The sequence below is a fragment of the Rhipicephalus microplus genome, chromosome 4 (genome assembly GCF_043290135.1).
Source record: "Rhipicephalus microplus isolate Deutch F79 chromosome 4, USDA_Rmic, whole genome shotgun sequence".
NCBI lineage: Eukaryota > Metazoa > Arthropoda > Arachnida > Ixodida > Ixodidae > Rhipicephalus > Rhipicephalus microplus.
Window position 1 is genome coordinate 9,595,351 of NC_134703.1, and position 17,420 is coordinate 9,612,770.

Consider the following 17,420-nt stretch of genomic DNA (forward strand, 5'->3'; position numbering starts at 1 on the left):
ATCGGCTCCCCACACTTTTCAGTCCATGCGCCATTTTATGAATGTAAGGGATGACGGCCACGCGTTTGTCTCTGCGCCCAATAAATTGGGCCATATATGCACCATGGTGCATAGGAGGGCGCAGGGCACGTCAAAAAGCGGAGGATGTTTGCAGAAACATGCAAAAGAGTTTAAGTGTTTTTAGGAGTGGTGTATAGCATACCGCTAACGTGCGGTCGCATGTACATCGGCCAAACCAGCCGATGTTTGAATATACGCCTCAGGGAGCGTTTGAGCTCCTTGAAAGGTAGTTCTTTTTCTGTTTTAGCTTAACATTGTAACTCCTGCGAGTGTCAACCGTTGTTTGAAAAAACAAGTGTACTTTTCCGGCATCCGCTTCAAACCACGCGTGAAATCTCTGAAGCATACCACATTTCTAGAAATAAAAATCAATGTATCAGCCATCTGTCATTACCACTACTTGACTGTGAGTTTAACTATATTGACAATTCATGGACAAGTGCTTCGAATTAACGCCATGCTTGCTGCTCCCACTATCATCTTATTCCTGTTGACATGGGCACCCTTGCGAACTTATGCCCTTCGAACGTGAGAATAAACCAGTTAGTTGAGCGCTCGTGCTGTGTGCCTTTTCATTGCTTTGTGTCTGTGTTTACCCCCGCGCTCCCAGTTCACCGAACAATTATAAATTACCAACTAGCCCACCTTTCCATCCTGTTGCAATGTAGAACATATGATTATCCCAATTATTTCGTGGTTTGAAGCTGGTAACCCACTACAAAATGCGCACACGCTACCGCGCCTGTTTCTTTAAGGCGATGTTAAGGGGTGCATAGCTGATTCAAAAGGTTTCATGCTTCAAGTGTTTGAAGTACGCATTAGGAACAGAAGATCGTTATCGCGTTGAACTTCTAAAGGCGAAGCTTTAGGGTTTCTTAATTTTATAACGATCATTATGGCATTGCTCCGACTTTATCAAATGAGCGTGATCTAAGCTGTCATTGACACATCGGCCGCAAGGGCGTAGGCAAATGTTTTAAGGGAGGGGGGGGGCGACACCTTTTTGATATGGTCTTTTTTCGATGAGTATGCCATAACGAGAAAAAAATTCGGTGATGAGGGGGGGGGGCACAGGCCTGGTCTAGTGCCGCGACATGGCTATGTCATGGGTCAAACCGTTGAGCTAATATGAACTTCACCTTTGTTGCGCTGTGATTTTACGGCATGTGGCTGACGGATCTCTTGCACTCTTTCGAATCAAGTGTCTGGTGGCATGGATGATGCCAAGTACAAAAGAAACTATTTCAGAAATACAAAACAAAACGACAGAAAGGGAAACATGGAAGCTTGCGATGCACAATCTGTAAACAGGCGTTGTATCAAGACATGTCTTCTTTAAAACTAGAACAGAACTGGTTTCTTTAGCGCTAAGGTGTCTACGCTTCGTTCCCTCTCCTGAGTACAGAAATAACCATATGAATATAATGCGAAAGACATTGCGTTGACAGACCCTTTTATGAAAGAACTGCCCCATTTCCATCACCATAGGCGAGTCACCAGAAATTTGCGGATTACAGACAGTGACAGTTTTTGCAACCATCTGTGACGAGGAGCTTCCTAGGCGTAGGACTACCATGATATACTAACAAGTGGTTCAGCATTAGAGCGAAATATCACTTGGCATGTTGACACACCTCCTTCTTCAGAGACCGGGAATCGCCACTCGAAAAGACTGCGCTTCGATCACTGACAACAACCTCGTAAATTGTTCTTGCATTGGTCACACGTATACACTTGCGTATATTACTACGAGCTTTAGGATTGTTATACGGACAAAGATATATGTTCTGTATTCAAGTATTTTAACGTAATCATAAATACAGCTTTCACAGACATCGGTGTTCAGTTCACCTGTCTTCCCCACGTGACACGTGACCTTTACCTTTTTGAATATCTCGCGTATTGAAGAATTTTGTCACGGCAAGAAAAAAAAAAAGAAACGGAAAAAGTTCAAGACTTGGTCTGCCGCCTTTCGTCATCGACGGCGACAGAGATAAGACCAGCGAGATGTAACGTCGAAGAGGCTAATCGTTCCCCTATTCTATGGCAACGATGAACAATTTGACGCATCATAAAGAAAATTTGTCTGACCGCACCGGTTCTTTTGAAAAGGCAGCCAAACAATCTTTTTTTTTTTTCCTTCTTGTGATTGCCGGCCGTTTGTTCGGCTTGCCACGTAAGGATGAAACCATGATTATGCTGGCGCGGCGATGGCATGAAGCAAAATGAAGAACCACTATGCCTCTCTAAAGTAATGTAACCATAGGTAGGCCTCATAAAGCATTGTTCTTGTAAAACCTAATCAGCTACGAATAACTAAGCTAATGAAACCATACTGTTATAAACCTTAATTAGGCCGAGCTGATAATATTGTATGTCAATAGTTATGCTGAGCAAAATAAGGTAAGATGTGTTGAGCTTAGTCTAATACTAATTAAGAGTCAGTTTAACTAACACTAACTTGGTTAACTAGCTAATTTTTTAGGTTAACCTAAGATGCAGCGTAATCAAGACCAAGCCATTATGAAGATTATGCCAATTGCTTATTTACGAAAAAAAAAGGCTACCTGGTGCTGCGATTGCGAAGTGATTCTCAATGGAACCCGATCGATGTCTAGCCACTCCTCGTGAATCGAAATGTGATCGCGTTAAAATGTTGTGCATGAGTGTGTGAGTGAACGTGTGCCTAGTCAAGCCTGCAGACAAGCCAGTGCGACTACCTCTGCTACGGCCCAGCTTTTGACGACTCTGTGAAAGCTGGGCAAATTTTTTACCATGTCGAAAGGCTCAGCCGATGGCATATCTTGAAGTGGTTGTTATACATTTATTGACTGGACAGTTCAATGGTGCCATTTTCGCTATTTCGAGATCTAGGTTTCTTTTAACTTGTAGCATAGGCTAACTTGTCATCTCCGTGGTTTTCGAGATTTTTCTACTACTTGGGCTTTTCTGGATGCACAGAAAGTGGTTATACTTCTTATAATAATTGTTGGTGGTTTGGCATCCAAGGAAGCTATATGAATGTGAGAGATACCGTAGTGGAGGGCTCGATATTTCGACGATGTGTGGTTAACGTGCTTCTAAATCTGAGCACACGAGATTGTAGCAGATTGTGTCAGTAGAAATGTGGCCGCCACGTCTAGAGAGTAGTCGCGCGAACTAACATGGTGTTAATTTATTATATGGCTTAATGTAGAAAGTGCGGCTGTGGTGGTCGCAGTTTCGACGAAGGCGAAAGTGCTTGAGGCCCGCGTGCTTAGTTTTAGGAGCACGTTAAAGAACCTCAGGTAGTCTAAATAATCGGAGCCCTCCACTACGGTGTCTCGCATAATCGTATGATTGTTTTGGAACGTTATACTGCTAGTATTAATATTATTATTATATGTTTCCTCCCATTTCACACGACGTCATTATACAGTTTGGCGCACTACGTAAGGTGCTCATCGACTGAAGGTGGTAGGTGTATTTCTGTCGGATGTCGTCAAGCAATTCAAGTGAAATGCAACACGGCCACCGGGCCAGTACATTCACCGGGCTCTTCCACCAGGCCAGCACATCATGAAACGAAGGGTTTTGCTGAAAGGTTTATTTGAACATCAGGTGACTAAGACAGGGACCACGTGATTCCATTCGTGACGTATACGCACACAGCACCACAGCGCAGACCAGGACTAGACTCTCCCCCGTCTTCTACCTATAAGGACTCGAGGCCTCCAGTACGTAACGCTTAATACATCCTTTCCACGCTTATGGAAGTGAGTCGAAGGCAGTTTCCCAAAGTGCTAATTGTTCAAGAATGTCGCTAGAGAGGGCTTTATCACACCAGAGCTGCTAGCAGCTTCAAACGCACCACCAAATGTCTCGAAGCTTTTTAGCTTTGTATGACCTTGACTGAATTTTCATATGTTTTCATCTTTTCGTTTGCGAACTGTTTTTCTTCGCTGTTACTTACATGCTACAGATTACTTTGGGCTAAAAACGAGTCAAGCCACTTCTCGGCAGCATTTTTGTTTTAGTTTTCCTCCATCTGTATATTGTACATGATGGAAATAAAATTTCGTTTGATTTTATTTCATTTGAGGTTTGTGGCTTCTTGAGCTCTAGGCCCGGTCGTCAAGCCACTTGAGCTCTCTTGTAATGTATTATTGAACAATGTCGAGGCATAAGATTGCACATATTGAACTGTTAAACTCTTACTATCACTCTACTGTGGTGTTTGGTCCGCAATTCCTCAGGATGGCTCTATTTCTAAAGAGAAGTAAGTAGGAAGTTTGGAATAGTGTTCTCTCTGCGGTACTTGGGATCGCCCGCTATTTCAGTCACTCAACGGGAACCCACTTGAGGTTATCGTACAACGCATGCGCAGTGGTGAGCAGCGCTAACTCAAAGCTTTACGCACGTTATCCTAAATCTGTCTATTGTAACGACCAAAAGCGCCACTGCGTTCCGAAGCAGAGAACATTCTTCATGTAGAAAAAAAAATATTCGGCAGATCCCACGTACCTGGGAATCAACATTATGCGAAGCATGCGGAAAGAGGGTGACCGTTTTGCATTTTTTATTGAGCGACACGTCATTAAATGACGCGAAATATATGTGCAAATGTTGCACGCATAGACATATGTTAAGAGTTTCATATAACCAGGGTGTGTCTGTTAACTGCCTATATGTTCATATAACCAGGTGTTAGCACTAGCGCAACGATGCCAACTGTAACACGCGTTTTAGCAGCACCAGAAGCTGATATGAAGCGCTGATGCTTGCGATGACGCTGGCCCTCGACACTGCTACATAAATCAACTTCAGCGCGTGATAACTAACCACAATTGACGTTAGCTTGACATGACGGCTGCATCAACGGGATAGATAGCATATGTAATGTTTATAAAGTTGGGTATGCTGCACTGCAACTACCGTTGACGTTACACGAAGATTATCGCCTATTTGAAAAAGCAATTCCGAGACCTGACGTAGCTCTGTGGTACAATGCTTCATTGCCACGCAGAATGCTTGGGTTTGATTCCAGCTGTGACCCTGACATTTATTCTTTGCATTCGTCTGGTCGACGCTACCGATGTCGGGTATTTCTTAACGACCGCGCGTTCAAATTGCCCATATGTGTTGTCATCGTTCCTGGGTATATACGAAGTGCCAATCACCTGTGGCACATACCTATATACCAGTGGCACATATCCACCCGTGGGTATGTGCCACTGTCTGGCGAGAAGCGTCTGACGACGTAAGCGACGGGATTGCGGATTATTCATGTTTTGACCAGCACGTCACATTCGTCAAACGATCTTACCCTAACATGCTAATTTTGGTTCACGCCACGTTGAGGGGGTGACCACGAGAGCACCCAAACGTAAGCGGCTAGATAGATAGATAGATAGATAGATAGATAGATAGATAGATAGATAGATATAGATAGATAGATATAGATAGATAGATAGATAGATAGATAGATAGATAGATAGATAGATAGATAGATAGATAGATAGATAGATAGATATAGATAGATAGATAGATAGACGCGCTCAAAGTCGCCGAAGCTCGCTAAGCAATGCTTCGCATTTAAAACAAAACAATATAAAACCTCGAGTTGGCAACACAAGCTTTGCGCTGGTTCTGTCATTACTCGTCAGACTGTAATATACAATGCGTATTTAACACGCTAAATTAAACTACAAATAGCTTTTCTGATGCTTTCTTCGAATCCAGGACAAATTGCCGTTATGGTGCCGCAGTTAACTGAAAGACACCCCTGGTGCTCCTTCTGTTGTTAAAATAATGGGTTCCGTAATAAGAAATAATAAAGCATCTAAAGATTACTTGCTCCATTTCGAAAAGAAAAAACTGGTACAACAGCAAAGATTCTGCACCGCTTTAGTCAAAGAACAAGTAACAATCTTCGGCAAAGAATAAATATTAAGGATGCAATCTACATAAACGAAAAAAAAAGGAACGGAGATAGCTTAGAGCGTCCGCTTGCAACTGATTTGATTGAAAAAAAGCTCCTTTGTAAATATGTGCACAGTTACAGTTGCGCGGGATATGACGCACTAGTAAGAATCATCGCTGATAATTTACGTGCCGAAACTACGATACGTTAATGACGTGCGCCGTAGAGGAGGACTGGACTGGAAAAACTACGCCCCACAGCACGCACGTGCCTGTGGGGTATGAAAAGTGCCTGAACTTTCGATCATCTCGGGTTATTTCACGTGAATTTACACCCACGTACATGCAGAGGCGTAACTAGAGAGGCCGGCGCCCGGGGCAAATATATTACCGCGTCACTCATGATTGTAATGACAGTGATTCTTTTTCTTGTCATTGTTAATGTTTTATGTGAAAAAAAATCTGGCTGTTTTGGGCTAGTGAATGAGCGATATTTTGTTTGATTTATTGATTGAATGATGGTTTACTACAGTGGACTAAAGCCGCCTTGGACGTCCGCGCATCGTATGACACACAAAAAGTCCACAAGGTTAAAAAATTTTACAGAAGAAATGGACCTATTGGGCCACTTGTCGTCTCGCTCTACACCAAACACGCCAAATTTGTAAATTCCACGCATCCGCATGAAAGAAAACGATGAAGTAGGGAAGTAAACGGTTCTTATTGTTTTTGGATACATCACCATAAAAATATTTTTGAAATATTTATTACGTAAATCACATTTATTACGTAAATCACAGTATGCATGCATACTATGGTCACTACTTTTTTATTAATGCTAACGATTCATCCACAAGTTCGTTCCGGCAAAGCCTGTAGTCGCATATATTGTGTATTTTGCGACAACAGTGCTAATTTTGGCAGGGAAGAATGTTTGTAAAGAAAACACCTTCTTTATATTTGCCATATAAGATGGCAGAGGGGCATTACGAAATGAGCTGTCCTCTCGGGTCGCGCATTTCCGCCCTCGGTTGCTCTATATAGACCAGGGGTCTCGAAAACGTGGCCCACAGACCTCTCAGTAATGAACCGCGGCTCGCACGTGACTCGCTTCTTCACAGTTTTCTTCATTTTTTTTAATTAGTGTGGTCATGAGCTACAGAGCTATGACTCATGTACAGCATTTTATTTCTTGGTGGGACGGCTGCAGTCAGCATGTGTTGATACATAACCACAAAACAAAACACATCGTCCAAATATTTTCGAAATTTTTAATATGAAATATTAGACAGTTATGGTTCACATGGCTTAGCGGGATAGCCTGGCTAACCGGGATAGCGGGATCGAAGTGCGCATAGGCAGTAACGTACGTACCCTTTTCCGCTCATCATGCACACGCTGTTTTTCAGATTTAACATTACCGTGTAAGTGTTGTTTACATTGTGTACATAAAACTTGGCGGTGGTTTCGAACGCATGCTTTTAAGCGATTTTGACATAGTTGTGTACAGATCCACTTCGTTTGCAGCAAACGACTGTTTCAAATGGCTTAGCTTGCTTTCAGTTAAATTCGATCACCCGAGTATTACGGATAAGTTAGCGTGAGTTTTTAGGTAGCTTCCCATTTCTAACGTCTCTAGGCCTAACTAGAAGATCGATGTAAACAAATCAGCAACACCAATTCTTTCACGTTTTTTGTGTCATTCACATTTATTTACTTTTATTTTTACAAAAACACTTGCAACACTGCTTCGCGCAGTGGCACAGGCACACATTTTCGTTTTATTTTCTTTTCACTGTTATTCAAGTTATTCAAGTTATTCACCCTCCAAAAGATGGCGCTACTGTCAAAGCTGAAGCACGTAAACGCTATCCCGCTAAACTACAAGGCACTCTGCGCCACGAAAGTTTGCGGCACGATAACGCTATTCCCTTAACTCCTTCTATCACGCTAACGGTAAGGGTAATGCTGTTATTGCCAACATGCTCAACAGCAAAAGCAAGAAAACAAAACAAAATGAATGTGCAAGATATCAAGATGACTAACTCTCGACAAAGTACGGCTGGACTGCGTTTGAGCTCATTACGAGAAACGTTAAGAGATGTTGGTCCTATGGGCCTGAAATATAGAACGCGAAGAGCGGCAAGCACTTTAGCAACGGTCTAGTGTGTGCCGTGCATGCAGTCATCACCGTGGAGATGTGCAGTGATGCAAAATATGACTGATGCGCACCTATCAACGTTGGTGACTGGAGGGCGCGTAGTATACGGTTTTTAATACTTACCGCTGTTCACACTTTTTTTGACGTCCATATTACATATTCTGTGGTTTGTCGCAATTTTCTCTCTCGTTAAAGCCGAATTCACAGCAATAATGGAATGGATACGATCACAACAGGGTAATTTGCCATTTCAGTTCCACTTCCTGCATCTCTTTAGTGCTATTATGTGCGAGGCCCACCCCTGGAGACATGGCCTGGCAGTCGACGTATGCTCCGACATAATGATCACGTGATGCAAGCATTTCCGAGAAATCGACTTTGCCGGCAGAGTAGGAACGCAAATGTTAATTTGGGGAGCGACAGTGCGTTCACACGTTACACCTCCTAATCTACATTAAGATGCAAACACCTCGAAGCCTTCTAAAAAATTACTTGGGTACGTCATTTCCTATAGTCAACCCCCTTATATGCATGCTGATCAGGATTAGTGCCGTGGGAAAAGTACCGGTACACAGAGGAAAATGAGGAGAGGTGACACAACTTGATGGAAGAAAGCAGTATGCGAACGCCCCGCCGCAGTGGTCTACTGGTTATGGCACTCGACTGCTAACCCGCAGGTTGCGGGATCAAATCCTGACTGCGGCGGTCGCATTTTTGATGGAGACGAAAATGTTTGAGACCCGTTTACTTAGATGTAGGTGGACGTTAAAGAACTCCAGGTGGTCGGAATTTTCGGAGCCCTCCACTACGGCATCTCTCATATTCATATCGAGATTTTGAGACGTTAAATCCTAGGGAATATTGTTAGTGTGTGAAGAAGTTTCAGGTTGAAGAAAAGATAAGAATGAAACATTGTAGGAAAGCCTGTACGTAACTTTTTCATTTAATCCTTTACTCTCCACGTCGGCCCACGAAAACTCGCCAAGCATGGAGACTGATTTGTCTGGTGAGTTGGTAAAGAGCTTCTCGATCGCAGCTCTTCAGCAACAAGACCGTGGGCAGTGCTCTTCCTTTCCAATTTTCACTAGGGCTATATACGTGTTGATGAACAAAAGTGGTTTCGGCCGGACGAGAATAAAACAATAATTTCAAGCGATCAGTTCAGTGGCGAAGCTAGAAGGAGGTTAGAACGGTTTAACCTCTCACCGCGCCGATATCATTGCATTTGTCCATGTGTATATATGCGCACACATACAAAGAGATGCCAGACCACAAATAAAGTGAAGACAGAACCCCAAAAAGAACATTTTCTCTATGATCATGGACACGCATACGTTCATGATCAAAATCGTACTTAAGTGGAAACAGGCTTACATCTACCTATTTATCTTATTAATTTTCATGGGCTTAATTTTGAGCAAGCAGCTACGGGCTCTTTTCTTATATGAGCCACAGGCTTCTATTGTGTATCGTTAGCTGGGTAGCCAGAATATTGTGTTTCGTTAGCTGAAGGAAATGAGCAATATTTAATTAGTAAAAGTAGTCTCTAGCCTCACGGATGGTATTAAGGGAGAAGAAAGTGAAGAAAGGGGTGTTGGAAAAGTGTGGTGGCATGCGTCCAATATTTTTGAACCTGTAGGGGCGTCCTTTATACGGGACGCGGGGCGCTATAGTATTACGCTTATGTCCTCAGGAAGCCCCCGAGCACATGTTAGGCTGGCTCGGCGCTCCCGTCCATGTGACGCCCAGGGCACTTGTGCCCCACCCTAGTTATGCCTCTGCGTACTGTTATGCCTGCGAGTCCACAGCGGACGTCCGTGCCTCTGAAAAAGGCAATCTGTGTCAAGGCCAGCCCGCCTGACGCGAACAACTCAACGGCGTAAACACGTGCGGCGCCTTTCTGTCACCCACGTGCAGTGAGTCAGCGAAGCCAGCGAGCCCGTCGAGTAAACAACCGGCGTCTTCCTGTCTGGGGGGGTGACGCAATGCGCGGCGACGTCACTCGTCCTTGGGTGCAGCCACCTGCAGTGCAGCCTCTCCAGATTCGATGAGAAAGAAGGACGCGGCCCAGCGGCGCCCTCATTGGAGGATTCTGACCTCGCGACCAGCGGCGCTTCGGGTTGGACCTTTGGGTTGGACCCGGGGCGTATAAAAGAAGCCCTGCGGCGCGTCGAGAGAGACCCCTTTTTAAAGCAGACCCATTTTAGAGCAGACCTCTGTGTTAGAGAGGAGAGCTCGGCTCTTCGTGTCTCTGTCGGCCCCAGTGCCGAATTTGTAACGCCTCTGTATATATGCTGTACATAAACCTTGTTTAAACTCGCCGTCGTCTCGTCCGCTCGTCTATCAGCTTTGCGCAGAAGCAGTCGCGAGCTGAGAAACCTACGCTACCAAACGGCAGGTGACCTTTCCGGTGGAGTTCGAAGCAGTGGCGCCTTCGGGACCGTGTTGGCGTCGCCGTCTTTCGAAACAGTGGTTGCAGCGGAGACATTCGAGGCGCCCTTCGTAACGTCGTCGGAGGTGCGCGTCGCAACAGTACACGCATCTAAATCTAAGTAGTCTCCGATTCTCGCCTGCTTTGAATACTCGCTGCTTTGAAGCCACGGTCATGATCAAACCCGTTTCTTTCAGATCGGCGGCTGAGCACAGTAACCACTGACAGAAAATCGTAAAAAAAGAAGGTTAAAAACAGAGAGCGGATATATAATTTTTTCGCCCCATCGCGGTGGTCTAGTGGCTAAGGTACTCGGCTGTTGACCCGCAGGTGGCGGGCTCGAATCCCGGCTGCGGCGGCTGCATTTCCGATGGAGGCGGAAATGTTGTAGACACGTGTGCTCAGATTTGGGTGCACGTTAAAAAAAACCCCAGGTGGTCGAAATTTCCGGAGCCCTCTACTACGGCGTCTCGTATTCGTATGGTAGTTTTGGGACGCTAAACCCCACAAGTCAATCGATATATTTATCTTGTGATTTGAGCCCATGCCGCGCTGAATTGCCCGTGCGCGAGCTACACGCTCATTCGCTCAATCAACTCGCCCATAACGCCCGTCAGGTGTGTGGCTATAAGATTTGTCTTATCAAGATACTATAGTCATAGACTTGAGTCGGCGATGCGACTGTGTTGAGAAAAAATGCATTTCGGAACGTATTTTTCATCACGCATAAACATAATTGCAGGCTCAAATCAAAGCTCAGTCTTTGTACTACCTGTGTCTTCGAGAAAGTTGCAGGTTTCCACCTAGTTTTTTTACACGGCTTTTTTTGTCCCAAAAAACAAGCTGTGATTTCGGTGGCTTCCATAGGGCCCAATTGTGTAAACTTTATTCGTTGTGGTAACATAATTGGAAGCCCCAACGTTAAAAATGCTGCATTTGTGAAGAGCAGTATAGCACATAAAACTTGTCCCTTTGAGAACATTTGGAATTTCCGCCTCTACGAATATTTATTGTCGAAAAATGACCCCGCCCCATTGAACTTCGCGCGAACTTCTAGCCATGGCCGCTAGAAGCACTGGTAGGTCAGTGTCCCGGAAAGCTAGATATGACAAAACTAAGGAGTGGTTCTATGATCCAGCGGATTACATTATTTCCTATGTACGCATACCATACCATGTAGTTTAATTGGGAACTTTAACTGACCTTCAGTTCGACATCGCCCCGTAGCTCCAAGCGGAATGTCTTGAACCTTTCCAGTGCCTCCTTTGTAGCTGGACTCACATGAATCTTCAGTGCTGCAAATTAAGCAAGCGAAGGTTACGCAAACCACCGGACACATAAACAAGGAGCACATTGTACAACTCTGTTGTAATCAGAAGGCCTAATAAGGATTCTTGAACAACGCAGGCAACGGGATAATATTCTGAAAAAAAAAAAACTTCTTTGCGTTGGTACGCATGCATTTCAGGCCACCTCATGACTGACATGGGATATCAATATCAATACTGGGTGATTTCAAGAGAGATCAAACATGCGTATCCGGGCGATATCATTGCTCTGTCTGGTTTTTTAAATGCCAAGCATTTCTTAGCGGACTTCGGTGACTGAGCGCATCTATCTATCTATCTATCTATCTATCTATCTATCTATCTATCTATCTATCTATCTATCTATCTATCTATCTATCTATCTATCTATCTATCTATCTATCTATCTATCTATCTATCTATCTATCTATCTATCTATCTATCTATCTATCTATCTATCTATCTATCTATCTATCTATCTATCTATCTGTCTGTCTGTCTGTCTGTCTGTCTGTCTGTCTGTCTGTCTGTCTGTCTGTCTGTCTGTCTGTCTGTCTGTCTGTCTGTCTATCTGTCTATCTATCTATCTATCTATCTATCTATCTATCTATCTATCTATCTATCTATCTATCTGTCTATCTGTCTGTCTGTCTGTCTGTCTGTCTGTCTGTCTGTCTGTCTGTCTGTCTGTCTGTCTGTCTGTCTGTCTGTCTGTCTGTTACCATCATCATCATCATCATCATCATCAATTGAACCCTTAAAGGCCCCTTGCGGGGTATTACATCAGGGGGAGACAAAAACACAATTCAACAGATGCATGATTGTCAATGGTACAAAGCATAATCGAAAGTGAACTACATGATAAAAAAAACAATGTCAACAGAAGGTAATATATATATATATATATATATATATATATATATATATATATATATATATATATATATATATATATATATATATATATATATATATATATATATATATATACTTGGAAGAAAACGGCAACAATTGTAAATTAACTAACATATCAAGTGATTTGTGATTGGCTGTTTAAATTTTAAGGGGTTTTGTTCGTGCACTATGCATTCAGGCAGGTTATTCCAGTCTTCAATGGCAGTAGGTAAAAATGATTTATTGAAAGCGTTAGTTGAACCATGTAAGCGCTCTAAACATAGTGTTAAAGAGGCGACGCGATGAACGGGCGGGAGGTAGAAGAATGGTATTGCGTTGCGACGGGAAATTATGGTATAGTTTGTGCAGAAGGCAAAGCCGAGTGACCTTGCGGCGAAATTCTAGAGGAGGGAGGTTGAGGGATAGTTTGATACTGTTAATACTTAAGCGAGAACTGTATTGTGAGGTGATGAATCTGGCAGCGCGACTTTGAATTGCTTCTAATGCGTCGATTAGGTAATTTTGGTGAGGGTTCCAAATAGCAGAAGCATATTCAATTTCGGTACGCGTGAAGGTTTCGTAAGCTAATTTTCGGATTTGCGGTGGGCAGGACGTAAGCGATCTTTAATGTAGCCAAGTGATTTTGCTGAAGCGGAGACTAGTTGTTCTATGTGCTCGGACCATGTTAGTTTACTTGTTATTATTACGCCAAGATAACGATAGGAGTCGACCTGGGTTAAGGGTTGGAAGTTCACAGAATACTGGAAGGAAAAGTTAGTGCGCTTGTGCGAAACTTGCATGAATTTACATTTTTGTGTATTAAGCTGCAATAGCCACCGCGAACACCAATTATGTATGTTAGACAAGTCATTCTGGAGTGTAATTTGGTCAGTGCAACATGAGATGCGACGGTAAAGCACACAATCGTCTGCAAAAAGGCGGATGGTGGATGAAATTTTGTCTGGAATATCATTAATAAATATCATTATTAAAATCTATCTATCTATCTATCTATCTATCTATCTATCTATCTATCTATCTATCTATCTATCTATCTATCTATCTATCTATCTATCTATCTATCTATCTATCTATCTATCTATCTATCTATCTATCCATCTATCTATCCGCTTACATTTGGGTGCTCTGGTGGTCACACCCTTAACTTGGCGTGAACCAAAATTAGCATGGGATGGTAAGATGGTTTGACAAATATGACGCCCTCGTCAAGACATGCATAATGTAACAATACCCTCGCGTACGTCGTCAAACACTTTTACCAGGCAGTTGCACATACCCACCGGCGGGTATATGCTACAGGTGATTGACACTTAGTATCTACCTATGAATGACGAGGACACACATGGGCTATTTCAACGCGCGAGCGCTAAAAAATACCCAACATCGGTAGCGTCGACCCGACGAGTGTAAAGAATAAATGCCAGGGTCCCAGCTGGAATCGAACCTAAGCATTCTGCGTGGCAATGAAGCGTTTTACTACAAAGCTGCGCATGGTCTCAGAAATACATTTCAAAAAGATGCTAACTTTCCGAAACGCCAATAGTGGTTGCAGTGCTGCCTACCCCATTTTATAAACATTACATATGTACTCATTTGATACAGCCGGCTCGTCGGGTTAACGTCAATTGTGGTTAATGGCTATGCTCTGAAGTTAATTTATGTGGCAGTGTCCAGGTCCAGCATCCTCGCGAACATCAGCGCGCTTCATATCAGCTTCTGATGTTGCCAATGCACATGTTCCAGCTGGCGTCGTTGCGCAAGTGCAAACAACTGGTTATATAGACATCTGCAACTCTTCAGCATGTGTCTGTGCGTGCAACATTTTGACACATCTCTAGCGATTTTTTATAACGTGTCACTCAATAAAAAAATTGCAACATGGTCACCTTCTCTTCGTATGCTTCGCATAACGTCAATATCCATGTGCGTGGGATCTGCCGACTTTTTTTATATGTTATGTGGGCATACTCGAGATGCACGGAATCGAAAACTTTATTTTCAAAAAACTGGTCCCAGCGCGCAAAAAAAAAAAATATTTGAAAGTGGTGGCGCGCGCGTCTAGCTATTGCTTGCCAAAACATATCCCGATTTCGCAGACGAACTGAATGCGCACTGTAATCGTTGTGTAGAATTTTTTTCTTCTTGTTTTAATATGCATAACAGTGAATTACATCGATGCTTTCCCTAAGTTGTCTGGAGAACCAAAAAATTCTGAGAAAGTGGTAAGGTAGGTCAAAAAAAAAAAGTTTGGTATCTTTGATGCGCCTTCGCGCATTTCTTATTTCACGCAACAATTTCAAAAGGAAGGGACAATATAGAACAATATATTTTCAAAATCTCTGCGAAAGGTTATTTGCTAGACGCAGCCTAACAGAAGAAAAAATAGTTTAAAAAGAAATTTTTTTTCAAAAAAGCAATTTTTTGAGAAAAAGAATAAAAACCCAATCACGCTTTCAACCAAAATTTTATCGAAGCGAACTTATGTCGCTCAATAGATGATTTCAATATTATACGTCCTCATTTTCTTTGTTTACGAAATATAGCGGGGCCAATGTGTCCCCGACGCGTCTAAGAGGGTTCATAGCAAGCTTTCATGTGCTGAGTTTGTTCGCCTCCCACCACAAGACCTAACTTGTGCTACTGTTGAATCATATCCCAGTGTGCCAGGTGGAGATTACATGGTCTCTCCCTCTCCCGTTATTTTACTGGCCCGCAACGTCTGCTCTCCGTACACCGTTTTAACTGTTACAGCTAACAAGACGTGCGCCCTTCTTCTGAACTTCTAACTCAGCCCTCAAGTCTTACCACAACGCATTGTTATCGCCACTCTCTCACCATCACACGAGAGCCTGATCTCATTGGTGTCACCTGAACTGGTTACAATCATGCCCGGAACCCACATAGTACCGACGCAGCCACATATTCTACGCTGCACAACAACGTAACCAAGATGATTGCCTCAGACCTGTTGCCGTCTCTGGTCACTGGATCTCAGTCACCTCCGTACGATTTACTCGGACATATTTGGCTTTGACGGTAGGCACTTAGAACAAACATCGCAAGTCAAACACTGTAGAGATACTGGTGATGCAGTTTCCATTCACAGGCGGTCCCAGCGGTTATCCAACAGTACGTCCAAGAAGAATTTATCCAACAGAAGATCGACAACATACTAAGAAAAGGCATCATTGAGCCTTCTTCGAGTGCGTGGCCGTTCTCTGTAGTCCTAGTTAAAAAGAAAGGCGATACCTGGAGTTTCTGCGGAGACTTTCGGTATTTAAACTAAGTACACAAAAAGGAAGCTTACAAGAAAAACAGACAGCGCCCTGAGGTTGATAAGAAGGGTTGCTAACCGGCAGCAAGCACTATGCGAGAACAACCTCATCAGGTTGGTGCATGCTTTCGTAATGTGTCACGTCACCTACGGAGCGGCAATGCACAAATATCAGACGTTGGATTAGGACGAACTGAACTCGCCTATAAAAGAAGTGGTGAAGAGAGCCCTCGAGCTTCCCATGTATATGAGCTTGGAGAGGCTGCTTTACCTAGGTGGGTACAACACGCTGGAAGAGATAGCTGTGTCACAAGAGAGAGCGCATTTCACCAAACTTTCTACCACCAGTGCCGGGAGAACCATCCTTGAAGAGCTTGGAGTAACCCGACAGAAATCAATACCACATCTGCAGCGTTCATTGAAAAAAAAAAAAAGAGCGCATTACCGTGGCACCCGTACCTTGGAATGTACACCATGAATACAATGTAGGCCGATGACAGGCTACGGCTAGAGCCCTCCGGGAGAGTGCCCATGCACATGCCCGGAGTTGCTGTTTCGTTGACGCTGCACGGTACCCAAACAGAAAAGCATTCATTGCAGTCACTGTTGATCAAGATGGCATTGTTACGAACTCTTCCTCGGTCTCGACAACAACGCCTGAGGTTGCCGAACGGGTCGCAATAGCATTGGCTCTGCTAGACGACGGGAGAACAACAATATACAGTGACTAAAGATCAGCAGTACGGGCATTCAGTAGAGGCATCATCTCGAATGCGCCTTGCGGATCTTGCGAAATAAGGAAGTATGTACAGCAAAACACAATCGTCTGGTTCTTAGCTCACATGGGACAAATCGATGGCGCTCCATCCAATCTCAACGAGATGGCCCACAGAGCTACGTTAGGAGTCGTCGACCACGTAGCAACTGAACGGCGTGGCGATAAGGTTCTGGACAACAAAGATCCCCCAACGACGTACAATTAACTTGTTAAGAACTTTTATCTTAGGAGGCGAAAGTATCCACATTGCATAATAAACTGGACAGGCTTCAGACATCGACGCTCAGATTCCTGCAGGTTGGAGCATATCCCAGTCCCGCACTCTTCCACATAATTTATCCAGAAACTCATACGTGAAACACATGCGTGCTTTGCTCAGACCTTGCCAGCTCAGACAGAGCCCTGCGTTACGGGTTGAAAACGTTACATCGTCCAAGTGGGATGCTGCGCCACGCAGTACAAATTTGAGGACGCAGCTATTGGAACTCCGAGTCCATGATGTGGCGGAAAGGTTAGACCTATCTGTCCTGACCTGAGAGCGCCCGCAACGTCCTAGTTAACACCCAGACGGACCTGAATTTTTTTCATGCCAT

The 17,420-nt window shown here is 43.7% G+C and overlaps 1 protein-coding gene across 1 annotated transcript in view; it reads right to left on the minus strand.

The window, feature by feature from the left end:
• The window catches only part of LOC119171524 (atrial natriuretic peptide receptor 1-like), a 642,832-nt gene that overhangs the window by 10,835 nt on the left and 614,577 nt on the right, over positions 1–17,420 (minus strand). Inside the window, exon 21 of the mRNA XM_075892142.1 lies at positions 11,757–11,848. Within this exon, the coding sequence (XP_075748257.1) occupies positions 11,757–11,848 (92 nt within the window). The remainder of the gene's footprint in view (positions 1–11,756; positions 11,849–17,420) is intronic.